This window comes from Orbicella faveolata, unplaced genomic scaffold (genome assembly GCF_042242905.1).
Source record: "Orbicella faveolata isolate gen_17 unplaced genomic scaffold, um_ofav_v1 contig_27, whole genome shotgun sequence".
NCBI lineage: Eukaryota > Metazoa > Cnidaria > Anthozoa > Scleractinia > Merulinidae > Orbicella > Orbicella faveolata.
This window is the reverse complement of record NW_028301555.1, coordinates 1,486,372-1,513,311: the sequence shown is the minus strand read 5'-3', so window position 1 is coordinate 1,513,311 and position 26,940 is coordinate 1,486,372. Positions and strand designations below refer to the sequence as shown.

At 38.7% G+C, this 26,940-nt stretch overlaps 3 protein-coding genes and 1 long non-coding RNA gene across 4 annotated transcripts; 2 read left to right on the top strand and 2 right to left on the bottom strand.

Moving 5' to 3' along the window:
- Positions 1 to 3,854: 3,854 nt before the first annotated feature.
- On the top strand, positions 3,855 to 11,601 carry LOC110045904 (uncharacterized). Its single transcript, XM_089297108.1, has 2 exons — positions 3,855 to 7,148; positions 10,173 to 11,601. The coding sequence occupies exons 1-2, from the start codon at positions 4,152 to 4,154 to the stop codon at positions 10,806 to 10,808; spliced, it is 3,633 nt and encodes a 1,210-aa protein (XP_089153234.1). The 5' UTR covers positions 3,855 to 4,151; the 3' UTR covers positions 10,809 to 11,601.
- Positions 11,602 to 13,516: 1,915 nt separating this feature from the next.
- On the bottom strand, positions 13,517 to 15,685 carry LOC110045912 (uncharacterized). Its single transcript, XM_020751569.2, has 2 exons — positions 15,590 to 15,685; positions 13,517 to 13,898 (listed from the first exon to the last, which is right to left on the bottom strand). Exons 1-2 carry the CDS (start codon positions 15,645 to 15,647, stop codon positions 13,558 to 13,560), a joined length of 399 nt encoding a protein of 132 aa, XP_020607228.1. The 5' UTR covers positions 15,648 to 15,685; the 3' UTR covers positions 13,517 to 13,557.
- Positions 15,686 to 17,624: 1,939 nt separating this feature from the next.
- On the top strand, positions 17,625 to 19,469 carry LOC110045950 (uncharacterized). The gene is made up of 3 exons (XM_089297038.1): positions 17,625 to 17,700; positions 18,283 to 18,376; positions 18,991 to 19,469. Exons 2-3 carry the CDS (start codon positions 18,319 to 18,321, stop codon positions 19,284 to 19,286), a joined length of 354 nt encoding a protein of 117 aa, XP_089153164.1. The 5' UTR covers positions 17,625 to 17,700; positions 18,283 to 18,318; the 3' UTR covers positions 19,287 to 19,469.
- Positions 19,470 to 19,783: 314 nt separating this feature from the next.
- Positions 19,784 to 25,259, bottom strand: LOC110045951 (uncharacterized). Its single transcript, XR_002296315.2, has 3 exons — positions 24,926 to 25,259; positions 24,148 to 24,310; positions 19,784 to 23,623 (listed from the first exon to the last, which is right to left on the bottom strand). It is a non-coding gene; the product is annotated as an uncharacterized LOC110045951 (long non-coding RNA).
- Positions 25,260 to 26,940: the final 1,681 nt, after the last annotated feature.

The window sequence follows — 26,940 nt, the reverse complement described above, 5'->3', positions numbered from 1 at the left end:
TGGTTGGTTCAAGTTGATATGCGAAAAATATCATTTCTATGATTCCAATTGTAAAACGATAAATGTACAGAGGATATTACACGGTGGCGAGAAGATTTGAATTTTATGTTCGAGTGGTAAGAGCAATGTCTCCCTCGTTCGCTGCGCTCACTCGTGTGATACTGTTCTTGCTACGAGAACATAAACTTCATATCTTCGAGCTAACGTGTAATGTTCTTTTCATTATATAGACATACTGATGACGGCGTTTTTGAGGATTTTCGGAAGATTTCCGACCACTTTCTGAAGATTTCCGAAGATTCTCCAAAACTTGTCCGAAGGTCACACGAACGTTGCCGAACATTTTCAGAAAATGTCCGAAGATTGCCGAGGACTTTCGACGAAGACCCGAAGATGTTTCGGTGATACATCAACGAATTTAAGTACAATTTAAGAGACAAACTTGATATCAGTGAAATCCTCGATATCTTCAATAGTGAGGATATGGAAAATACGCCACTCGAGTCCCGGATGTGGTTTCGTATGAATTTTACAAGTGGTGAATTTTCCAGTAAAACACTCGTGTCTATATGATAAAAACTGATTCTACAACGTAAAATGTATTTCCTTTGGGTGTTTAATTAGGTTGCTTTGTATTATTTCCCATTGGAATAATCATACATTTATATACCATGAATTGTGAATAACACACCACTTGACGCCGACCACTTTACTCGAGGCTGTTTTTTCCTTACTGTAAATACCGTTGTTTAAAATAGAGTGTATCTTTTTCTTTTATTCTCTGGCTTGTAACCTGTATTCAGCATGTCTCAGAATTCTTGTAAATAAAGTCGATTTTTGCTGGCGGCTTCCTTCACTATTTGTTGTATTACTTGTCTCCTTTACGTATAATAAAAATGTTTTCTCTTCAGCTGAGCGAAGCGAAATAGAATAGAAGTGTACTCTTGCAGCTGTAGGTTTTCTCTGAGATAAAACATGTGGCTTCGCTAACTGAACGAGTTTCAGTTCGGCACACTGCCGCTGCAGTAATTGGTCGCTCTCGGCTGAATAAGCTATTGTAAGAAGAACATGAATTCCGGTTTACACTGACCAACGGCGTTAAAGATAATTTGTTTCTACAAGCTTCTACAATAGCTGCCAATTTACCAAACACAAAAACATGACTTATTTTCGACTTAACAATCACGGACTATCTACAGTACAGGGAATTACCTATTCCAGTGCAGCTGCGTTTTTTGGACAAACAAAAAAGGTGAAAATATTTGAGGCATATGTTAATCCCGTAGCAAAGATAAACTACACCGTCCAAAATAATGATTTTCAGGGCTAGCCTCTTACTAACCGTGCAAGATAACAATATAAATTATCGTTGTTAACATTTACACTCTATACCAACGAGATTCCTTTACGGGGTTAATTTTTCTTCTTTTCAGGATAACAAAAGTCAACGTGGATGCGAGGTAATCAAAATTATTAGTACATTTAATGCAAACAAGGAAATAGTCGTAAGAATATATTTAGATCTATACGACTGAATTCTCCAAGTTTACTGAAGGTGTTTAGATATCTAATCTTTATTAGCACGGATTTCATTTTCGGTTTTGTTCCTTTGTTTTCTCCTCAGTTTCAGTTTCGGTTGAGAAGATATAACAAACTCAAAAGAACGTGTTTGAACACGTTTTCAAGGACTTCGAATTTCGTCAAAAATACTCCTCTTCGCTTCGTATTTTAAGTTCTCTTCTCGGTGTCTGGTCGAATGCAGTTAAACGTTGTTTCTCCGGTTATTCAAATCGTTTTAGCTGTTAATTTCCCGAGTGGATATTCGGAAAATAAGGCCAATGTGCATGTTCAAGCTATGAGATTTATACTTATCGGTTGTTGTCTATTCATTCTGTGGCGCCATGACATTTCTCTAGGTATAAATCGATATATTATGATTCAAACTTGTCCCTTATACGAATGCAACAATCACATCGCAAAACAAGAATCTTTGTTTGCAATATATTTGCCTCCCGCTTAGCATAAGGGATTCAGTTTCTTATCAAACTACAAGAATATTAGTTCTAAATATTGAAAGGGAATAGCACAATAAACTTTCCCAAGCAAATTGAACCCGATGTATTGATTAGTTCTTGTGCGACGCGGGCTTAAAATTTTACAAAATTAATGTATGAGTTCATTAGCTTGTACCTTCCAGAATTTTGCAGTTTTTGAAAGACAATTTTTCCTTGAATATTACACCCAGAGAGTATGAACTTTTACAAATTACTAACCTTTACAAGCTATTTAAATGCGGACGAATGTAAACAGTGACGTCAGCAAAGATTGATTTGTATTGTAAAAGTGGTGCCAATACTTGTGCGCATGCTTATACCTGCGTTCTGTAGTGAGAACCTGGCGTAACTGATAGTATTGAAGTTTAAAAATAGTCTGGTCGTCTTATGTGCTCAACTGCAGACTGTCAGTTAAAAAATAATCGGCCTTCGTATACTATAAGATTAATAGGAGCGGCATAGATTGTGACAGCACCTGATAGTCAAATGTCACCGAGATTAATCACTTTTTCATAACAGAAAAGTCTTCTCGGTGTAGAGAGTGTGCCGACGTGTGAATATGTGCTATTCTGTGTTAAAAGCGGTATTGAATAAATAAATTTCTTGTACGATAACATCTTCTGTAAAACCCGACAATGCATTATTGTAAATATATTGCGCTTAAGTGATCCTAAAAATAATCTTATTTTTATGTCATGTATATTGTTGTTTTCAAAAAAGTTTTAGTATATAAATATATTGCACCCGGAAGTGCATTAAGAAACACATCGTACGCCTTATATATTATTTCATCTCATGTTTTCCTCCGCAAACACCTAAATAAGACGTTTTTAACTCCTATAGGTCTCTGTTTCGACTGGAGGCTTAGCTGTAAAGTTACTCTGTCAATCAGTACGCTCTCAAATAGTGTTACTTGATTCTAATTTAAATATGTCGAAAATTCTGCAATGATATTGGAATTAAAAGAGGAGCTAGCGGATGAAGCAATATCTCTAAGAGGGTCGGACACATTTGGTTTTTGTGGTTTTCTTTACTTGAGTTTGCACGTAATCTTTAGGTGAAGATCTGACTTACAAACTATGAACGGTTTTTTCTGTAAAATAAAATCCACGCAAAAACCACGAAATTTTGCATCGGGAAACCAGTAATTATTTTTCCCTGTAACAGTCAAGAAGTAACTTGTAAGTTACGCTAATTAATTGTAACGGGGCTATTTTTAGCAGAAGCCATTCCAGGCAGTTACCTTGTTATTCTAGTTAACTCTACAAACAGATTCTAAGAACGTGATCGGATATTGGCAAACATTTGCAAAAATAGACCTGACAATGCTAGTGAGTCCGGTCCCCTGCAAAACCTACAAGGGCGATGGCAAAAGTGTTAGAAAACAAAACAGAGAGTTCTTCCTTAACTCCCTATAGTGAACTGTAAGGGGAGGCTTCGCCTGTAAAGAGTTTCTATTTCAAGCTGGAGATAGACAATAGGGTGGGATTTAATGAAAGGAAGTATAATAATCGATAAGGAATAATGCCTTTTAGGTATTTCGAAATAAGTCTCTAAAGGTATCTAAAGAGAAGAAATGCAGTGTGCTCAACCGCCGGTGTCTGGGAGAGGTTACAATTATTTCTCTATTGAAGGTATATTCATGCAAGCGTTACCATTTCTGATAAAACGTTACAGTTTGGCGAAACCGGGCTCCTCCAGGAAAAAGATGAACAAAATACGTTTTCTCGCTACATTTCTAAATTTAATTTCACCGTTTGTTTCAAAAAAATTCTTAAATCAAGCGCCTTGCCCCAAAATAAGAAACAAGCGCATTGCGTGCGACCAGCTTACGAAACGAATTGTTTTGCCAAGTTGTTTCCGACAGTCGCTTTGGCACGTGATCATGCCTGCTGGGGCACTGTGCTGAGGCTACATCTTACAGGAACCAGTTTCGTGAAAGCATCTTAAGTCACAAGGGCCTCTTCAGATGCATTTCAGGCTAATATACGAGTCTGTCAATTTGGAAAATCTAATGATAAAGCAGGCATCCGCACCAGGCACTTGAAAAATACCCGATGAAATCAGGGAGGGATCATTCTTTCACTTGATATCGTTATGGCTGTGAAACACAACGTAGTGTTTACAGTCTTGCTGTTTTTGAGTTTGTTCTACTTTGCTTCTAGTAAAGAAAAAAAATGCGAACAGATCAAGATACCCATGTGCCAAAGCATTGGCTACAACTTAACTTCTATGCCAAACATGTTCAACCACGACACACAAGAGGAAGCGGCGCTTGAGATTCATCAATTCTGGCCTCTAGTCGAGATCAAGTGTTCGCCAGACCTAAAGTTCTTTCTCTGCTCCATGTATGCTCCCATTTGCCAGCCGAACATTAACACAAACGTTCCTCCATGCCGGTCAATTTGCACACGGGCAAGAAAAGGTTGCGCACCTTTCATGGGGCAATATGGCTTATCATGGCCCCAGCGAATGAGATGTAAAAACTTTCCAAAAGGCGTTGGTGACGGGTGGTGCCTGGGTGGAGCCGGCGACATTGCAGTTAATCATACGTTAACAGCCCGACCGGAATTGACCAAAACGAAAACAGCTAGCAAAAAGAAATGCGAAAATATCAAAATACCTATGTGTCAAAATATTGGCTACAACTTAACTTCGATGCCGAACATATTCAACCACGACACACAAGCAGAAGCAGCACTTGAGCTTCATCAATTCTGGCCACTGGTAGAGATCAAATGCTCGCCTGACCTAAGGCTCTTTCTTTGCTCTGTGTATGCTCCCATGTGCCGGGCGAACTTTAAAGAAGAAGTGCCGCCATGCCGGTCGGTCTGTGAACGGGCAAGAAAAGGCTGCGCGTTTCTTATGCGTAAGTATGGCTTTTCGTGGCCCGAGAGGATAAGATGTGAGAAGTTTCCAAAAGAAGTTGGTGACGGATTGTGCCTGAATGGAGTCGAAAACGTTGAAGCAAATGATACTACAACAGCTCGTACCACAACAGCTCAGACCAAAACGGCTCGTATGACAACAGCTGGACCGAAGGGGTTAAATACAACAAGTACAACTAGCAAGAAGAAATGTGAACAAATAAAAGTACCTATGTGCCAAAATATTGGCTACAACTTAACTTCTATGCCGAACATGTTTAACCACGGCACACAAGAGGAAGCAGCACTTGAGATTCATCAATTTTGGCCGCTAGTTGAGATCAAGTGTTCGCCTGACCTGAGGCTCTTTCTCTGCTCTCTCTATGCTCCCATGTGCCAGTCAAACTTCAAAGACGAAGTGCCGCCCTGCCGGTCGATTTGTGAACAGGCAAGAAAAGGCTGCGCGCCTCTTATACGTCAGTATGGCTTTTCGTGGCACGAGCGAATGAAATGTGAAAACTTTCCTAAAATGGGTGACAGGTTGTGCCTGAGTGGCAACAACGGTACAGCTAATCATGCGAAAACAGCTCCACCGACGGAATTAATTACAACAAACACAAATAGCAAGAAGAAATGTGAACAAATAAAAATACCCATGTGCCAAAATATTGGCTACAACTTAACTTCTATGCCGAACATGTTTAACCATGATACACAAGAGGAAGCAGCACTTGAGATTCATCAATTCTGGCCGCTAGTTGAGATCAAGTGTTCGCCTGACTTAAAGTTCTTTCTCTGCTCCCTGTATGCTCCCATGTGCCAGCCGAACTTCAAAGACGAAGTGCCCCCATGCTGGTCAGTCTGTGATCGAGCAAGACAAGGCTGCTCGCACGTTATGTTCAAGTATGGCTTTTCGTGGCCAGAGCGAATGAAATGCGAACACTTTCCTAAAGTTGGGGGAGACAAGTTGTGCATGGATACGCAAACTGCTTGGCCGAAGGGGTTAACTACAAAACAAACAAGTAACGGGAAGAAATGTGAAAAGATAAGGATACCCATGTGCCAAAATATTGGCTACAATCTAACTCACATGCCAAACATGCTTTATCACGACACACAAGAGGAAGCAGCGCTTGAGATTCATCAATTTTGGCCGCTAGTTGAGATCAAGTGTTCGCCTGACCTGAGGCTCTTTCTCTGCTCTCTCTATGCTCCCATGTGCCAGTCAAACTTCAAAGACGAAGTGCCGCCCTGCCGGTCGATTTGTGAACAGGCAAGAAAAGGCTGCGCGCCTCTTATACGTAAGTATGGCTTTTCGTGGCACGAGCGAATGAAATGTGAAAACTTTCCTAAAATGGGTGACAGGTTGTGCCTGAGTGGCAACAACGGTACAGCTAATCATGCGAAAACAGCTCCACCGACGGAATTAATTACAACAAACACAAATAGCAAGAAGAAATGTGAACAAATAAAAATACCCATGTGCCAAAATATTGGCTACAACTTAACTTCTATGCCGAACATGTTTAACCATGATACACAAGAGGAAGCAGCACTTGAGATTCATCAATTCTGGCCGCTAGTTGAGATCAAGTGTTCGCCTGACCTAAAGTTCTTTCTCTGCTCCCTGTATGCTCCCATGTGCCAGCCGAACTTCAAAGACGAAGTGCCCCCATGCTGGTCAGTCTGTGATCGAGCAAGACAAGGCTGCTCGCACGTTATGTTCAAGTATGGCTTTTCGTGGCCAGAGCGAATGAAATGCGAACACTTTCCTAAAGTTGGGGGAGACAAGTTGTGCATGGATACGCAAACTGCTTGGCCGAAGGGGTTAACTACAAAACAAACAAGTAACGGGAAGAAATGTGAAAAGATAAGGATACCCATGTGCCAAAATATTGGCTACAATCTAACTCACATGCCAAACATGCTTTATCACGACACACAAGAGGAAGCAGCACTTGAAGTTAATCATTTCTGGCCGCTTGTCAATCAAAAGTGTTCACCTGACCTCAAGTATTTCCTCTGCTCCGTGTATGCCCCCATGTGCCAGCCGAACATTACAAGGAGAGTCCCACCATGCCGCTCACTTTGCAAAAGCGCAAGAAAAGGTTGTCTGCCTCTTGTGCGGCTGTTTGGCCTTTCGTGGCCCGAGCGAATCAGGTGCAGGTATTTTCCAAAACGTGGTAGCGGACAATTATGCATAGGCAGTGAAGGAATTCCAGCTAATTAGACGACGAAAATAAGACATTGAGAGGTTCCCTGCACTGACTGAGGTGATGCATGAAACAAATTCTCTGCTAAGATAAACATAATATTTTTAGTTTGTGTATTTTCGTTAACTCGCAGTAAGAAAATGTCACTTTTTACATCGCTAGCAGTAAAGCAAGCAGGCATTAAGTGAGTTGTCTGCTAGTATCGTGCATATGTCATGGCCTATGATCCAACAGTCACTATATATTTTTACGATAACTGCAGAAATTCTCGCGCGCTCATTGGCTAATTTTTCATTGTCAATAAGCGGACAGACGCATGAGTTTATAATTTATGCCATGCCTCAATAAGCGAGAGCGGACAATTTGACAATTTGTTATCGCAAAAAACAAATTGACATTAATTTTTAATGCATCTGTCCTGTTACTGATCATGAATTTCGTCATAACATTGTAGTCTACGGATCCACTCGGCTAACACTTCTTAGATTGATCCACAGCTACTTTGACAATGTCAGCAGTGAAAAGCTTTTACTTTATTAGGGAAGCTTTTCCATTGTGTCACTTTACAGACAATTTCCGATTGTAAACGTCTTAAATTTCTACTGCAGATTTTTTCTGTCTAGGTTCCAGACCCCCATTGATACAGTATAAATAGCTTTCCAAAATATTTTAACGGTTATACTTTTTAAAATGTATGTTGTTGTTGTTGTTGTTTATAGTGGTCAATTCGCTTAGCTACACCTAACTAGTTCACAGGCATGCCACTTTAAATGAAAGATACAAATATATCAACTAAACGTAATAGGCTTAAAAATCCCAACCGACGGGAAGCAGACCAGTTGGCTGGCCATAAAGTTCATAAAATGCATGTTTTTAAAATGTTTATCACCGCTGTTTCTTTTATATTTTCAATCAAGCTACGATGACCGAAGACCAAGAGTTTATATACTTTGACAATGTTATGAAGAAATTCATGATCAGTAGCAGAACAGACGCATAAAAACTGACGTCAATTTGTTAAATCCATCAGTTAGACGATAAAAGAGCTTCTCCTCTCTGTCATAGAATATCAGAACTAAGAAAATAGAATGTCCTTAATTTGATAAAATTCCCTTTGACTAGTACACATTTAGAGGTCGTAAGATATTCGACAATTTATAGTTTGATAGCCAGCTCAATATACTTTAATTTGATGTAGGGGTTTAAGTATGTACAGTTTAAACCGGACGCGCTACATTGCTTGAACGCGAGGCACCTCTGAAAGCATACGGTAACCTTAAAATTTCCCGACCCCTCCCCTCTCAACGAGTCGACCAACTGGAAGCACGGGATAAAACAACCCGAAGTAATGAACAAACACAAAAGATTGCAGGCTTATCAGTTCCCTCCCTTCTCCTCCCCTCGACCCTTCTCCGTACACTCCCCACTCTCCCCTCCTAACACGTTGACGATATCTTTGTCCTGGATGAATCGTCGGCAGTAAACCTCGAGTGAATTATTTACCTGCCCGGTCTCAGGCCTGCGGATTTAAGTAAGACATGATGCCCGGTTATTCATTTTATTCGAGGTTAAATTAACCTTCGATCAGGCTTTTTTTTTTTCCCCTTTCCCCGTTCACTGAAAAAACCCCTCCCCATTGCAGGTTAAAGGGGTTCAGTCATGGTATTTTGAGTTATTTTGGCCACGTACAAAATTACCTTTAAATGGTAGGAAACCTGAAAATAACAGTTTAATAAGATAGAAAAACACCAAAGACATAATGATAAACCATAAAGGAACAAGGATGGCTAAGGACCGAGAAGATTAACACGGATTACAAACGACGAATTTGAAAAATTGAGGCTAAACTTTTCAATATGCGCAAATCCTGACGTAGCTCTTTTAAGTTTAAACACCAACAGAAGGTGGAAAAAAAACAAAAAGGAAAAAAGTCTTTTAGATACAATGCTCCAAAGGTAAGGAACATTTTAACAGAAAAACTACGGTCGGCAAGAAACAAAAACTTTTCCAAGACAATTAAGAAATGGGCACTTTGGTAACTAACCAGTTTTGGCTCGTACGTTATGTAAATGGTTTTTACAACACTTTTTCTGTTTCAAATGGATTTTTCACTCTTTTAACAGTTAAGATGATTTGTATTTGTCGTTGTTTTTTGGTGATGCCTAGCATCTTCCTTTCCTTAGTTTAATATGTATTTTTGCACAAAAATTAACTGTTCTTTTAAACGCTTAAGACACTTAAAAAGTTGGTACTTCAGTGGTTAAAGAAGGTGATATGCATGTTATGTTATAATCAATGAAGATAAGAATGGAAAAGATTAAAAGAACTACAAACAACGAGCTTAATGAAGAATTTGTGCCTCATCATGAGGCTAGAACCTTTATTTTGAAGCTGGAGCTTGTATATTGGATCACCCATATTCTTCTGAAAGCAAAGGTTTTCCGAATATAGCGATATCAAAGAGTTCCTGGGGATTGAAAGCACCTTGCACACTTCTGAGATGCTTTTCAACATGCGCAGTTTTACCAGCTTTGCGTGACGTGTTTAGAGAAGACGGAATACAGAATTCGTGCCAAAGCAATCCAGATCTGTTGTTTTTTCTTGTATCTCACGTCCTCAAGAAAAAATAGGCAACAAGAGGTTTTCGACACTAGCGAAAAAATAAAATATGTGTACGGCATCTTGGCACTCTCATTCCTGTATCGTCTCTAGATTCTCGCCACATTTTAACGAAGAATGATTTTGAAAACCTCGTATTTAGAACATATACACTGAACTCCTGCGGCGAACGCGCTTCAAGCCAATATCTGCCTCTTTAATGACAGACCCCGGTGGGTCTCGTAAAGCCATAAATCTACAACCAAAATTCTTTAGCTATATTTACGCAAAATATTTGCCTGCTGTTCAGGCCGGACATTGTACAGGTGGCGGTTACATCAAGGTCATATTACATATGAATCTATCAATATCAGAATTTCTATTTCAAGGCTGAGAAGTCCAGATCAAGGATTCGTACATTGTACACGACTGTCATTTAGTCCGGCATCATGACTGTAAACCGCATCATGCTCGTCACATTGTTGCTGTTTCTGGGCGCGTTCCACTTTGCCTCAAGCAAAAGGAGGAAATGTGAAGTGATCAAAATCCCTATGTGCAAAAGTATTGGCTACAACCTGACTTATATGCCGAATATGTTCAACCACTACACACAAGAGGAAGCGGCGCTTGAGGTTCATCAGTACTGGCCGCTAGTTGAGATCAAGTGTTCGCCAGACCTAAAGTTCTTTCTCTGCTCCGTGTATGCTCCAATGTGCCAGCCAAACTCTAAACACGAAGTGCTTCCATGCCGGTCTATCTGCCGACGAGCAAGAAAAGGCTGTGCGCCTTTACTGCGTAAGTATGGCTTTTCGTTGCCCGAGAAAATGAGATGCAGAAATTTTCCTAAAGACAGGGGCAACGGATTGTGCTATAATGGCATAGACAGACCTCTGTTGAATCATACTTCGACAACGGAACGACCGACGAATTCATCGTTCAGCCCGGCTTGTAAGAAAATCATTGACGGAAACCTCGCCATTACTTCAGGTGTCCTAGGCGGCTCATCAAAGCCACCGCCGGCATTTACCTTCATGTTATTGGTAGCCATTGTTGCTGTCGGACAGATACCAGTCTAAAAAATTGTGTTCCTTTTTTTTTCAGCAAATCGACCGGTATTCGTTTTCAATAGAACTTCATGTATAATTTTATCATTATGCAAATAAATTAGGCTCGTATTTTCTTCGTGTTTAAATTACCAGAGTTGCTGGGACCAAGCTATTGAAGTAGTGACTCATTTAGATCAAAATTAAGTTTCTCCAAGGCTTACAACGCACTTTTTTCTCGGGATATCTTAGCGGGTTGATTTTTTGAGCACTTCCAAAGAAAATGCGGTAAATCGGCAAAACGTTTACACTCCAATCGGACTCTTGTAGTTAATCGGACTCTCATTGTAACGTTTGTAATATAAGTCTTGGAGGTAAAATTTCTCTCATCCGTTCTCTTTCTGTTTTTGATTTCATGTGCTTTGATAAAGGACAAAAAACCAAAGGAGCTGTGATTTTCCAATCCTTGGATTTAATTCACAGTTGATTTCTAAAGGAACCTTCCTAAAGTCAAGACTATACATAAGCAATTGCTCAATCGCTTTAACCGAGCTGAATGAGACTGAGAGACCTAACATAACCGGTCAGAGAACCGGCCAAGAACGCTTTTTAGTATTTTTAAAAAGTACAGAAATTGTTTGTTCCGTAACATCGTAATGGTAAATTTCTAAATCTAAATTTTAATTCTTTCAACAGGCAAGTCACGCCATTTCATGGCAGAGTGAACACCAAGTACGCGCTAGCGGAAATAACCGCTTTGTTCTAAGGCGCCTAATGATCGATCAAGGGCATAAAGTATGAATAAACCTGGCAAATATTGCAATAAGGTGGTTTCCCTCAGTGACCAGTTTTCCAAAATACCGAAAGTTTCCCAGCCAAATCACTATGTTTGGAACCTCTTGTAAGCGACCACCTCTCGTAAGCGACCGCGACCACTTTTAGAGCTAAAAGTTTGAAATTTTCTTTTGTTTTTTACCTTCCTGCGTTATAACCCACAAGATTACGGCGCTGAACAAGCAATCCCACCCGCTCCTTGCGAAAATCACAAAAACCAAAACAAACAGCATGCAGGCAAAAGAGTCCGTGGAAAGCGCACGATCTCGAGATTTTCACAGAACCACCCAATGGGAACTATAACTTGAAAACAAAAACCACATTGTTTAAAGGTCACCTACCATTCCGTTTCGAATGCACAAACTCCGCAGAAAAGAAAATAAAAGTTACCAAGAGAAACAAACGCTTCCAGTGAATCATTTCTCCCCAAACATTCGCCTGACATCTGCAAAGCGTGAACTGCCTTATACGTAAAATAACAGTGATGGCATGGATTAGATATGATGAGTAATAACATGCTTTGGTTCAGGTTCCCTTATTGACTGATTTGATTTCAACGCCGCCGGACAGGGTAACCATCAAAAGAAAATGCTACAATGATGAAGAATTCTCTGAAACAGGTAGATCTTAAAACGATACAATTAGCATTCTTACAAAAGGAATCACTCCGTGTTACTCGACATACCGATTCTTTCTCATTCTTGCTGGGTAATTTTTTTGAAGCTTTCTGTTAGAAACCGGGTACGTTTTTATCCGTTATTCAACTGGAATATTTTTTGGCGGCCTAAATTGTACTGGAGCGTTAAGTTATATATACGATGTCGCACCATTTGTATGTACCTTAGGTGAAATTTTTCATCCATGAAAAATTAGGAGTGTATTTGAGAGATGAATGAATTCAAGTGCTTTCTTTGATTTCTGGCTGTAGCCTTTTTTCGTCTATTTCCCTTTTCATGGAAACACCGACTTTACTCTTTTTCTATCTGCGCAATGCAAAACACAAGTGTTCCGCATTTTAAAGTTAATTTTGCGAAAAAAGGTGCAACGTTTCCCGTATAGATTTGCTAATTCTCCACCTGCGCTAAAACATTAAAAACGTGATATTTTAGACCCAAACGTGAAGCTCTCACTAGGGGAGAACATTTGCTCTGTGAATTGTGTAATGTGTCATTTGGCAGGGACGATCAAGCCTTAGGGAAACCTTGCAGCTGTCGCTGGCGAGCAGATTCACTTTCAACTATTTAAAAAAAAACACCTTGTAAGAAAGCGTATCATGCCCAGTGTTAAATGATGTACCTCTTCAACTCTTTAGTATAAATCTGCTAGCGCTCTATCACGAATGTGGTTCTCGTATTGGCTAACCTACTGACTATCTATTCTGTTGTTTTAATAAGACATTTCAGTCTCCTACTGCAAGTCTTGAAGTAGAAACCTGGTTCCATATTCTAGTTAACACTTAGCACTTAGCCCTCGCAGGTTAGTGTAATCTGCCACTTGTGTAGTGGGGGTGCTGCCTGAAAGTAACACAAAAGACTATCGTAATGATCATGATAATGACAAGTATCTAGTATTTCCTCATATACGATACAAAGAAAGATGTACGTATCCCTCAAGGAGGAATCCCGCATGTTTCTTTTCACAGCGCCATTTTGACCGATTTCGAGGGGATTTTGGAGGGAAGATATTTTTCCACGAAGAGAGTAATTTATCCGCAAAATCGAAGTCGGCAAAGAGAGGGCTCAATATTCAAAGTCTGCATTACGTTTTTAGATATTTCGCACTATCGCACAAAGGCGACGTTATTCCCTTTAAGACTATTAACAGGTTTCTTATAGTCCTCTTAAAACCCCTTAGCGCGTGCAACGTAAAACCTTTCGGGAAAGAAAAAAAAGGTGGATAACAAATCCTTATTGTTCATTTTATTGTGCAATATCGCTGTATATTTTAACTAGTCAGAATACAGTTTTTCCTCAGCTTCAATGTCAGTTCCGATTAAACACAGTGGCTCCGAACAAGACTCGATCGTACACAGAGGTCTGTGGCATTTCTCTCTAATGTAATGTAGAAAGAGACCATAAAATCCACATCTTCTGTAGTACCACGGAGGTTCCTTAGTCTCGTCAACAATTTTCAGGCACCGATCGAACCTTGGTCGGTACCATTCCTCGCCGTCCATAAAAACTGCATTATCAATGCAATCCCTTACAACTCTCTTTCCATCGCAATCTTCCAAGGAAATACGACTGTCGCACTCGAAGCATCTAAAGTGTTCGTACTCTTCACCTGCAACTAGAAACAAAGAAAAAAACAGAGAACTGAGAAGAAGGCACTCCAAGCTCGCTTTACATTATTAAATACGTGAAGGATTGATTTTCTAAATTAACATTACTGATTGGTGTGAATCAGATGGACAATAGGCCCTTTGCACGATCCGGTCACATGGTACAAAATCACACATGCTGGTGAGCAAGTTGCGCAGTGGGACTTCCAAAACAATGGAACTCGTACCAGTCCACCTGGACCTGCCTTTGTCTTGGAAGTCCCACTGCGCAACTTGCTCACCAGCAGGTGTGATTTTGTACCATGTGACCGGATCGTGCAAAGGGCCTATCAACATTATAAATCTAGGAAGACCTTTTGAAAGAATACATTATTTTTACTCTAGTGAAATAAACCGTTCAGCTGGTATAGAATAGTGACCCCGAAAATATAAAATGTTCAGGTAAAAAAACGTAACCTTATGTGTTTTAAAATAAAAATTCAACAGATTCAAAATTTTAGCAAATTAAGTAGACGGCTACTGACATGCAAAATCCTTGTTTTCCGCTACGAATATACTTTATGTGGTCTAGATTGCCAACCAAAATACCTTAGTCATGAAAACCTAAGATTTCTAACTGGATAAAGTGCTCAGTTTACAGATCCCACCGAAATTGCGGCTCATTCGAACACAGGAGCAGTACTTGTGTGTTCTTCAGTGCTTATACTTCAATCATGCCACCTAGCTCACAAGTAATAAAAAGAGGACAATGGACGACTATACTAGTCAATTCATCCATTTCCCTGTAGAATGTTTATCCAGACGGCATGGATACACCAAAAGGCCACCAAATGTTTCCTCAAAGATCTTTGGTTTTATTTTTAAAATGAAATAAAAAGGGTGAATTTAATGAAAAAAAATGTATTCCGATGCATGCAATAAAATAAGGCCATGCTGATCCAATAAATTCCCTCAATCCGCAAAGAGCTAAGCCAATATACTAGATTGAATAAGTCGACCAGACTTTTGACAGGCAGTGAATTTGCACTTCAAGAAATTTTATTTGCACCCGCATGTTACCTTTGAGGATGGGTGAACTTAGGTAAAGGGTCTGTTTGCATTTTGTTTCTTTTGACTGTGCATTAAAAAAATTCATTTCTCTGAAGACCAAGATCGCAGAGCAATTATTCAGCTGTCTTCGAAATCAGTACAGGTAGTCATCAAATAACGACGCTTTTAATAATTACCTTCCAGTTTCAACGAAAAGCATCTCTCGACTTATTTAATAAGCACTTATCATCCTAAACGTTCGCGGTAATTTCGTAAAGGATAATGAAAACGCGTTCCTCAGAGGTAAGAACAGACTTAAAGGCTTCAACTGTACTGTTGCTGAGTAAATCCCAACCGGAGTAATGAAAAACTAACACTTAATCATAGACTGTGAATACCCAGGTTGCAATTCGAAACATTATAAGTTCTGACTCTTGTTTTGAAAGCTTAAACTCTCATAGCAAGGTTATAGATATACCCATATCGATTAAAGAATTAAATCTGAACTCTCTCACTGAAGCCAAACCCGAAAGGGAGTTAGATATGAAATAAACTAATTTTGAAAAAACACGTCACTGCACAAAAAAAAATTGAAATTTAATAAGCTTCCTCGCGCAATGTAATTAGCCCTTATCAACCCTCTATTTTCAATACAGTAAGGTCGACTCACCAGTGTTATAGGCAATCAGTAATAATCCAGTCGAGATGATAAAACTCGAGATGGACATTCTTTCTTTCAGAGGACCAGTGTCGGAAAAAACGACTCTACGACAAAAGAGTGACGAGAAAGCCACTAAATCAGCAGACTCAAAAAAAGGCTTGCTGCGATGTTGGTTGGAAAAATGAAATAAAGGCAACGTACTGTCTTGAGACTCGTTTGTCCTCGTCGTTCCTTGTTGAAAATTCTCCTTTTATCGCTTTCTTGTAGTCGTCGAATGGAACGGGTGTAAAAGGTCGTTTTAAGGACGGTTCTCTTCCAGTAGTTACCTGGTAACGTGGCCATGTTTCTAAAAATGTCTGGATGGCACCTACGCTAGAAATCAAGTGTCTTAATCGCATTCATCCAGATATGAAGATGATTGGCTAAAAGCCATTTGTAAGGTAGTGCAGTAAAACGTGTCAAAACCTTTTTTTCCCTTTTTTGGGATAACAAAGACCCACGCACTTAAAAGCAATTTCGGTGCACGCATCGATATTGGAAGTATATCGTATACGTATCAAAATAAGAAGGTTCGACTCGCACTAAGCTGGCTAAATTTAGATGTAAAGTCTCTGACCTTTTCCTTAACTTGAGCAGATTCATTCAGATTTTAAAATGATTCGCTCAAAAAGGGATGTCAGGAAAGGTGTCATTGAAACCCTTGGTTAACGTGTCGACGTTATTTACGCCATATTACAACCGGCTTGATTTAATTTGTCTGATGTCTTTCATTCACTTTCCTGAATTAATTTCATCGTCGAAATGCCTCACATTAAAACTGAAAAGTAGATAATATCATATCCACTTTTTGAGTGATCAGCAACACGCTTAGTTTTCTACTCTGTCACCAAACATAAAAGGCATGTCTAACGACTAGGTTCGTTGAAATACATGTATGTGTTGGAGAGGACTTGAAGCTCTCTCAAGGATTTCAAAGATCACTTTATAAAAACTAAAGTTGTCTTAGGCATAGTTATTAGAGAGGAGTGATTATCAAACCCGACAGAGTTCTTTGTCGTATGTTTTTGTTCACTTTTTGTGGTCTTAAACGTGCACAAGTCATAATAGTTGTTTACTACTGACCGAGGAACTAACTAATAGTAACGTTTTGGTTATATAATTTATGCATAATGTTTGAGCGCAAAACAAAAGATTGTGCGCGGTCGTGGACTTTCCAGTATAAATCTAGATATCTTTGTTGGCTCCTTTGATGTTTGTCGGGCTTCATAACTATTCCCCTCTATTAACAATGTCTTATGTAGCATGTAAGTAACGCAAAGTTTTGGTAACTTTGCGAACACTAGCATTTTCATTTTTGTTCAGGCACACTAGTATTACCGAAGGTATCATTACTCTTATTGCAACAATGCATTTTTTACAAATAAAACACTGAGAATATTTTCCATTGTTATTATTTGGCCGAATGTAAGTGTGATATCCTCGGTTTTATGCCCCATAAAACTTTAGATTGTTGCCAGCATTTGTCAACAGTGCAGCAGGTCTGAATTAAACATTATGTAAGGTTCATCACCAGCAGAAAGATCGTGATTATGCCGTTTCTTATTATAGCGAAAAAAAAGAGATGAAATATTTTAAAACACAAACGTTATTGCCTTTTAATTGAACTTTCCTAACAAGTTAGGTTACAACACTTTTCAGAGTTTGATATTATTTCTCATTTATCAGCTACTAGAAGCTGTACCGTCTATTGATACAGCAAAAGAAATAACAAAATAGTTCAAGTTTGTCACTACAGATATAAAGAGCACTTTTCAGAGTTTGAGATTATTCAAAGTTTATCAGCGACACAAAAAACCATATCGTCCATATCGTGTGGTCAAGTTCCTCACAAATAGGTAAAATCGAATGAAATGTTAATTTACTTTATGAATTTTTTTACAATTCGTCAGCTTAAAAAAGGCTAAATTAAATTTTATTACTATTTGGGAGCGCTTATAACTTGACTTGATTAGACCCAAAACTTATTAAGTCATTCAACGGCACGGGCGACCACCTCTTTCTCTTCTCTGCTCAATTGTTTTTGAAACAAGACGACCCCGATTACTCTTCGACAAGAATTGGTGAGATTTTGTACTAGGCTTTGTCGCACTGCTTATATAGCCGATATAGATTAATATTTATACCGTCTTTCACAATCCCACCTATCTTTTCCTCTTGCATGTCTTTTTGGGCTCAGTTCTACCTATCTTTTCCTCTTGCACGTCTTTTCAGGCTCAACACTTTTATTTGTATGCTGTTCCTAATGCGCTACTCTATAGTCGAAGATCAGTTTTTGTGTGTGTGTTACAGTCACTTTTTTGACAGATTTTGAGACATTTGTTGAACTTAACATGCTCCATAGCTTTTTTACAAAAACCAACATCGCCAATTCGACCAGGATATAGGACCTGCATGAAAACCAGCTAAGGCTGATGTGCCTTCCTCTCCAAATATTGTAATTTATTTGTTGCACGCAAGCGCTACAACTGAGAAGAGACAAGATTACAGAGCTCACATTAGAGCTTAGCCCGGCTTAGAATGCACATCGAGTCATTTAATTTTCACTTGTGTTTTTCAATACCAGAGACAGCCACTCCTTCGATGAACTTAATTTGCATCGCCAATGGCTTTATTATATATTTTCCCAGCAACGATCTTATTAGTTCTTTCAGCGACTGAGAAGACACTTGTGACGAATTATGAAGACCGCTGTCCCTCTCCTGTCCTTTGCCGCTGTCGCTTGGTTCTTTCTGAAGGGTAAGATTTTATATCCAGAGATTTGAAGTTTGTGGCCACTTACGTCTCATCAAGCAGACAAACAAACACTGCGGACGTAAAACTACTTGAATGATTTTAAGTAGTAAATAGTCAGTGATCTAATCAAAAACAGTACGAGTTGTCATCTCTCAGAGGCGGGGATCTTAGAACGCACTTGTTTGTTCAGTATTTTTGGTAGTTTTGCGCTAGTTTTTAATTGTTTTTCAAACTATTATTACAGTCGCCACCTTATTTTTTATGGTAGTTTTGCATGTGTATGAAAAAATAGTGTCAAATGCGTCCTTTTAGCGGGGGAACACGCGTCGTTATGGTAAATTTTCATTGCAGCGCTCCAAGAATTTCCTCTATTGTTATCCAACCAAACACCAGCACGGTCAAAGGGTTAGACTGGGGGAAAACAAACGTTTGTAGTTGTTGTTTTTCTTGTTGTGATTGTTAATGTTGGTAGTCATGAAGATGACGACGATAACGATAACGATGACGATGATGATATTATAGTATATTCTCAATTATAGTATATTCTCAATTGCTTCTTGCTGCTGTTACGTTACCTTGATAATTTTGGATAAACTGATATTTTCCCTCTTTGATAGGAAAAGCCATCTCCTGTTACCAATGTGACAGAGTGACGTACAATGAGTGCAGACATGGACCTGTCGTCAACTGCTCCAGTATATATTTTGACCCGGAGCGGAACACATTCGGACGAAATTTCGACTGTTGTTTTGTCACCAAACTGAGAGGGATTATAGGGAAAGTGAGCGTCAACTGTGACATAAGCAGTCGACTGCCCACAGCTCGACACAGTTGTTCAATGCCGAATTGTTTTGTAGAAGCTTGCTTCCAAGACCTTTGTCTGCCAGGCACACCGTTGTCTGGTGGTGATTGATAAGATATTAACCTGGAATATTGTGATTAGGGTGATTGATAGACATCGAATTTCTCCTTTCATCATTAACGCATGTCAAACATATTGTAGAAATAAAAAGTAAAAATGGGGAGGTAGCCAGATGTATCATTGTAATCGATACGCTATAATAAAGGATTGACAGTATAGTGACAAGTTTTGAAAGATTGTGAAGGTAAATTAATCAACATGACACGAGCGTGGGACAAAGAAAAATTCTGAGTCCCCAACAAGAATCGAACCCATGACCTCCCGAACACCGGGCGGGCGCTCTATCCGCTGAGCTACGAGAACTCATGGAGAGCGAGGGCATTTAACTGAGTTCATATATGACAGGTGTCCTGCATACTGCCAGGATCAACGCTATCGAAGTCAAAATAGCGCAAATGAGTTGCTCCTTTCATCACAAGACCAATTTTCCATTTGCATGCATGAGGAAATGCATCATAAACAACACATGCAAGAGCACACGGTGACGGTTCTGCCTATCACAATACCTGATTTATTATAATTGACAACATAGTGCACCGTCATTGGTTGACATGGACTGAGTATTACAATCATTGCACAATAGGTTTTAAGCTTTTACATACGAACAATAGAAATGCTAACTTTTAAATCTGCAAAGTCTGCTGCAAGGCGATAGCTATACATGTTACATCAACACGTGATTCCAGTTTTACGTGAAAATTTCGAAATAACTAAATAAGAATTGGAACCAAGAAACAAGTGAAGACTGAAGAGCACAATAGTGAAATATCCTGCATGGGTCCTTCATTTTAAATTTTCCGTGTTGCCGTATATCTAAAATAGAACAGATTATTGATTAGACCAATACGTAGTTTTCGTCACCTTAAGAGAAAGAGGTGTGATAGACAAATGATAACACACCTGAAAAAGAGCAATACAGTGCACTTTTCACAAGATGCATCGGACAAATCATACATACAAATACACTGAACAAACTAAAACATCTTGTCAATAAAAACAAGAATAACAAACAAGAACATCTTGCCAATAAATCAATACAAATGTTATCAGGTCATCAAATCAGGCGAATAAACAATAATTGAAAGGTTCAGCATTATGACGACACAAAGCACAAGCACCTGCGACAAAACAGAAAGGAAATAAACAATGACACATCCTAGAAAGACACATTACACCAAAACAGTGAAAAACAAAAGCACTGGCACAAGACGAAGAAGACATAGGAAACAATATAAACATCAATGCAAGAAAAAAACGACACAGACTGCGTTGATAGAATGCATAGAAAAAAGTCTACTGCTGTAAGATTCACCACAAACCGAGGACAAAGATGCACCACACAAAAAAATTAACTACGTCAGTGCTGCCATGAGGATACAGAAAAAAAAACAAACACAAACATCAACACAAGAACACAAAACATCAGTGACACAGGACAAAAAGACAGTTAACTTATGAGCACTGACACAAGACATTATAAAAATCAAAACACGATGACAATCTTGACGCAGGACAGTAAAAGACATGACATGAACACAGACACGAGAAACAACATAAACACACCGCAATAAAAAAAATTGAAGATTGTAAAAACTTCAGAAGTGACAACGACACAGACATAAAAAAACAGTAAAAACGCGAGCGCTGCCACAAGACATAAAAAGCAATAACAACAAAAAACAAAATAATTATCAACACAAGACAGCAATGGCACAGGGCATAAGGACATTTAAAACGTGAAACAATGACACAAGACATATAAAACGACATAATTAGCAACACACGACAGCACTGGAACAGGACACAGGCATCAAAAACATGAAACACTGACACAAGACATAGAAAACAACATAATTATCAACACAAGACAGCAATAACACAGGAGACAAAGACATTAAAAACATAAACACTGACAAAAGACAAAACAACATAATTATCAACACAAGACAACAATGACACAGGACACAGAAACATTAAAACATAAAGACATAAAACAACATAATTATCAACACAAGATAACAGTGACACAGGACACAAAGACATTAAAAACATGAAACACTGACACAAGACAAAAAACAACATAACTATCAACACAAGACAATGACACAGGACACAGAGACATTAAAAACATGAAACACTGACACAAGACATAGAAAACAACATAATTATCAACACAAGACAACAATGACACGGGACATAAAGACATTAAAAACATGAAACAGTGACACAACACATAAAACAACATAATTATCAACACAAGACAACAATGACACCGGACACAAAGACATTAAAAACATGAAACACTGACACAGGACATAGAAAACAACATAATTATCAGCACAAGACAACAATTACACGGGACATAAAGACATTAAAAACATGAAACACTGACACAGGACTTAAAACAACATAATTATCAACACAAGGCAACAATGACACTGGATAAAAAGACATCAAAAGTATGAAACACTGACACAAGACAAAAACAACGTTATTATCAACACAAGACAACAATGAAACAGGACAAAGAGACATTAAAAACATGAAACACTAACACAAGACATAGAAAACAACATAATTATCAACACAAGACAACAATAACACAGGACACAGAGACATTAAAAACATGAAACACTGACACAAGACATAAAAACAACATAATTATGGACACACGACAACAATGACACAGGACATAAAGACCTTAAAAACATGAAACACTGACACAAGACATATAGAACAACATAATTATCAACACAACGCAACAGTGACACAGGACACACAGATATTAAAAACATGAAACACTGACACAAGACATAAAAACAATATACTTATCAACACAAGACAACAATGACACCGGACACAAAGTCATCAAAAATATGAAACACTGACACAAAACATAAAAACAACATAATTATCAACATAAGACAACAATGACACAGGACACAAAGACATTAAAAACATGAAACACAAACAGTAAAAACACGAAACTTGTACGAGACGTCCGGCAACACTATAGACACCGCCACAAGATACTAATTACACAGGACACAATAGGAAGTTATAAAACATGAGCACTAATAGAAGACATACACAGCAATTTTTAACATCATCACAAGATTAACGCCGAACTTAAAGACAATGAAAAATATGAGCACCGTTTGAGGAGATAGAGAACACAGACCTGAAGTGGACTTTAACCCGCTAGTATTCTAAGATGAAAATAGCTAACAAAAGTAATGCGCACTATAGCTATGTGAAATGACCCATGTGAAATAAATTGGCATTGATATAAAGCACATAAAAATTGCACGTCATGTGATGGAAGAATATAAAACTAAAACCGAGGTAATTTTCCTCGGTGAAGATTGCGTGGTAAACTGACGAAAAGAAAGAAACTTGGGACACGTTTGGCAGGTATACATACACACACGTCACTAGACACAGAGCAACAACCACAAACATTTATACAGTACACAACACATTCATACACACGTTTAACTACAAGTTTATTCTAAACGGAGGTCACAACACAAAACAAACAGGACAATAAAACGTAAGTAGTTGGTATAACACATACCACTTAATCAATTAAAGAAACGTATAAGTTACCATACATTTTCTCTGCAAACCGGTGAACACTGCAAAATGTTCCCCAGTTTATACGATCTTATAAGCAAATTGCCCGAAGATACAGGAACTCCTGGTTGGGAATCGTGTGCAACTCGGTTTTTAAAACTGCAAATTACTTCTGGCTAGCTAAGGGATATGATTCATTTCAATACCACGTATCACTACTAAGGCGGGTGTTGTGTCTTTCTCTGGGTAATTCACTATAAAGTATGTCACGCCAATTAACTAATTTTTGCCTTTTACTTCCTGGTAAAAGTCACACCCTATTCTGGAATAGATCGCGAAAATCATTTTTTTAAACTTTTTCAGACAAAAACAAGTTTAAAATCATATCCTTCAGGGTGGTAAACAGGAATGCCCAATTCCCACAGCTCGGGCAAATTGCTGCACCAAACGTAGTGCGCGTCAGAACTACATGACAAGTGTTATACGTATCTGCGTTTCCTCAGTTTCGTCCTCTGTAGCGTCGTCTCATTAACTTTAACTCAGAAGTAAGTGTGCGTGTGTCTGTTGATCGTTTACTGTCAGGTCTGTCCAACAAGTTTGTCTGGTTATTGAATCAAGTCATTCAAACACTCTAGTCAGTTACTGGCTGCTGATAATTTTCGTCGTGAGGCGTCAATCGAAACTGAATCCAAGTTTGTTTGTTTCATCCGTCTGTCTCGCTACGTCGCGTCAGATTTATAAAAAGTCGTTACCTAAAAGTAAAAAAGCATTCTCTGAAGGTAAACTAACTGTAAGCCATTAAAGCCCATTTGGTTTGTAGCTCTCGGCGCGAAACGACCTGGGAGTATTTCTTCCCCCTTCCGTCTAGATGGGTTGCTAGTAGTAGCAGATTACTCCCCAGTATTAGAGGTTTCTCCAGCCATTTGTACTGAGTGAAGGGAATCTCCCGCAGAAATCGTAAGGCCACCGTTCCTCCCACCGAGTTAATGTTGAACAAATCGATTTTAGCAAAAAAAAAAGTATTAGTTTAGTAAGACTTTCAATATATCCATCATGTGTTGTGGACACAACGAATTGTCTCTCAACACCAGTGTAGGAAAGAAGCCTTATATTAAACTTTAAACTAAAAGTAAATGGGCTGCCTCAGTTATTGAGACCTGAAGGAAAATGGTTTTAGTTAGACGTTTCTGTTTCTATTCTATGGTGTTAAATTTAAACAAAATTGTACTTTTACAAAGATACCCAGAATTCATAATACGATAGTTTTTATACAGACCTTTGTTGTTTATCTCCGAGTAAGCACACCGGGTTCCAGATCATGTTATGGAATGGGCTAATTCATTTTCCCGGCTTTTTCACCCGCCACCCGCCTTGGACGACGCCAAAATCTTGCGGGCCCAGTCTCCGCACGGTCAGTTTATCCACTCATTTTTATGGCTCTGAATAAAAGAAAGAAATATCAAAAAAATTGCTCAGCCAGGGAATCATGGTTGTCTAGAAAACGTATCATAGATATTATAAGAATCGCAATTATATTTTGGGGGTATTTTTGGTGATTAACGTACCGGTTAAAATGATAACACAAATTTGTCTTGCCAAAATTGATCGTTGTCTATGAAACCCAAATAAAACTAAGATTGGTCCGTTTTCCATATCTTGCTCAGCGAGATGATATGTTTTCAATTTCAGCACTAACAATGATCAAGAACTACTTTCCTTTGAAACAAATATCATGAAAACTAAATCTATTAAATGCGTGAGAATTATGGAAACGATCATCAAGGGTAGAATAAACTTCTTATCAGATTGTGATCAAATTCTCTTGGCTAGTGCGATAAGAAACATGATGCATCCAGACAAGTAAAAGGAATTTACCTTTGCATTTTGCAAAAGGTTGAAAGATTCTCTCTATCAGTTCCGAATAGTTGCCATTTAGACCGAGAAAAGAATCAAACTTAATCCTGAATCACCAAGAAAATTGCATTCTAGCTTTAACAAATTAAGAATCAAATATATCATCAAGTCAAAATTATGTTCTTCTTAGTAAACTGTACCTTACGTTTCTAATCTTGGCAAAGTCTTCAAGATTGCGTTTCTCACAGGAAAATTCCTCCTTTTGATTTTGCTTGACTCCATTTTTCGCCATCCTGTTATGAATTAATGGATCCTTTTCAAGTTCACCAATCTTAACGGCACTTCTACAAAAAGTGATTTGCCGAGTCCGTGAATAACTATCTGTTATGAACTTTAAGTCCGCCACACCTTTAATTAAACAACTTCACAACCGGGCGACGTCGTGTAGATTTAAAAAATCGCTGCGCTTGATTGGCCATCGTGAAAACCTTGATAGTTTCGTGATATCCAAGAATGCTAGTGAGATGAATCCCCGGTTCAAGTCAATTATCTTTTTATAAATGTGATGGACAACAGTTACCAAGGTAACGCACAAGTGATTATTTGATGTCATGCACTTGTTAAACCTGTCAGAGCCACCCGTTTTGTGGATTCTGTTATCGCAGGTTCTTGAAGCATAAAAGTCTAGCCTTGTAGCTTAGTTGAAGCCATTCTCAGGACAAAAAGTATTTAATAACCTTCCTTCAGTTGACAATTTTCGGTTGTCCTTAAAATTAGGACAAGTTATCGAGGCGGTCAAGGGATCCATGAAGCTTTAACGAGGGTGTAGAAGTCAAGGATTTGTCAACAAGGACATTGTGAGTTCAATGTGAATATTATTGTAGTGAATTATAACAAGTGATTTTTGTCAAGCAATATCGATGTGTAGTTAAGAGTGTTTTGAGGTGAATAATCGAAAGCTTAAGATCTCCTAATTCAGTAGATTTCAGGACGTAAAAGGCCAGGTGTGTTTAATCGCCAAGTGAGGGCCATTTTGTTCGTCAAGTTACTGTTACATACAGTCAAAATGTTGGCGTTGCCCGGGAACTTCAGTTTGTTATGACGGTGCTCTTCGTGATATATTCATATCTTCGACAGAAGTTTTTTTTCCTTCTTCGCATTCAGTACAAAGGACGTATATTGGTATGATGTGAGATTTCATTTGCCTCTTGTTTATTCAATCTTTAATCTTAAAATTTCCGACATCACTCGCTATTTTAGCTGATGCTGTTTCTAAAAATCAAACCTCTTGACATTTCAAGGAGTATAAAGCACTTCCCTCATATCATTATAATTAGAAAGCCCTTCTATATTGCGTCTTTCTGGAACGCGATCCTGCTTGAAAACTGGCGTTCCGCTCACTTAGGGTTGGCTGCCTTGGTATCGTTGCCGCTCACATTGGAGTCATCATACACCTCCTGTAACAAACCCAATTATGGAATCGCACCAGTTGCAATTGTTTGTGTCAATAAAGTGAATCAGAAGCCTTGCATGTTTAAGTCATGTCGAGGCCACCACAATGTTACAACTATTGTTACGACGTGAACACTTGAATAACATCTGATTCATTTTATTGTAGATGAACTAGAATTACATGTCGCGCGTATTGTGACGTAGATGATTTATGACAGTTTCCGTCGTTGGCAATGATACCATTTCTTTGGAGAGTTTAACGGTGCCTAAAGCGACATTGATTCCTCCTTTGTTATTGTTGGTTTGCAAGATGGTCCGAGTACCAATCAGCTTCTTGTATTTGTTTCGATCCAGTGAGGTGGTGCGTATTTCCCTTCCATCGTCAGTCTGAGAGTTTCTCTGCTTAATCGAGCTGATAGCCGACATATCTTGGAGAAGAGTGTGCTCCAGTAGCTTGGTGATCCCCCTGGGGTTGGGTGGCTTGGTCTCGTGCGAGCAAAGCCAGTTTTTACCTCCATTGATTTTGAATACGGTCTTATCAGTTCGAAACTTTGAATTGTATTGGAAGGTACGCTAGAAATTGGAAAAATATGAAATATTACTTTATTTTAAATTTCACTCTCCTTATTTTCTATGACCAAGGTAATTAAGTTTTTAGCTTGATCTCGGATAGATTAAACTGTTCTGCAACCCTAAGGGTAGATAATAAAATGTTCTACCTGTGTGGTGTGGTCAGGGTTCATCCCCCGTTGACGTACTTGAC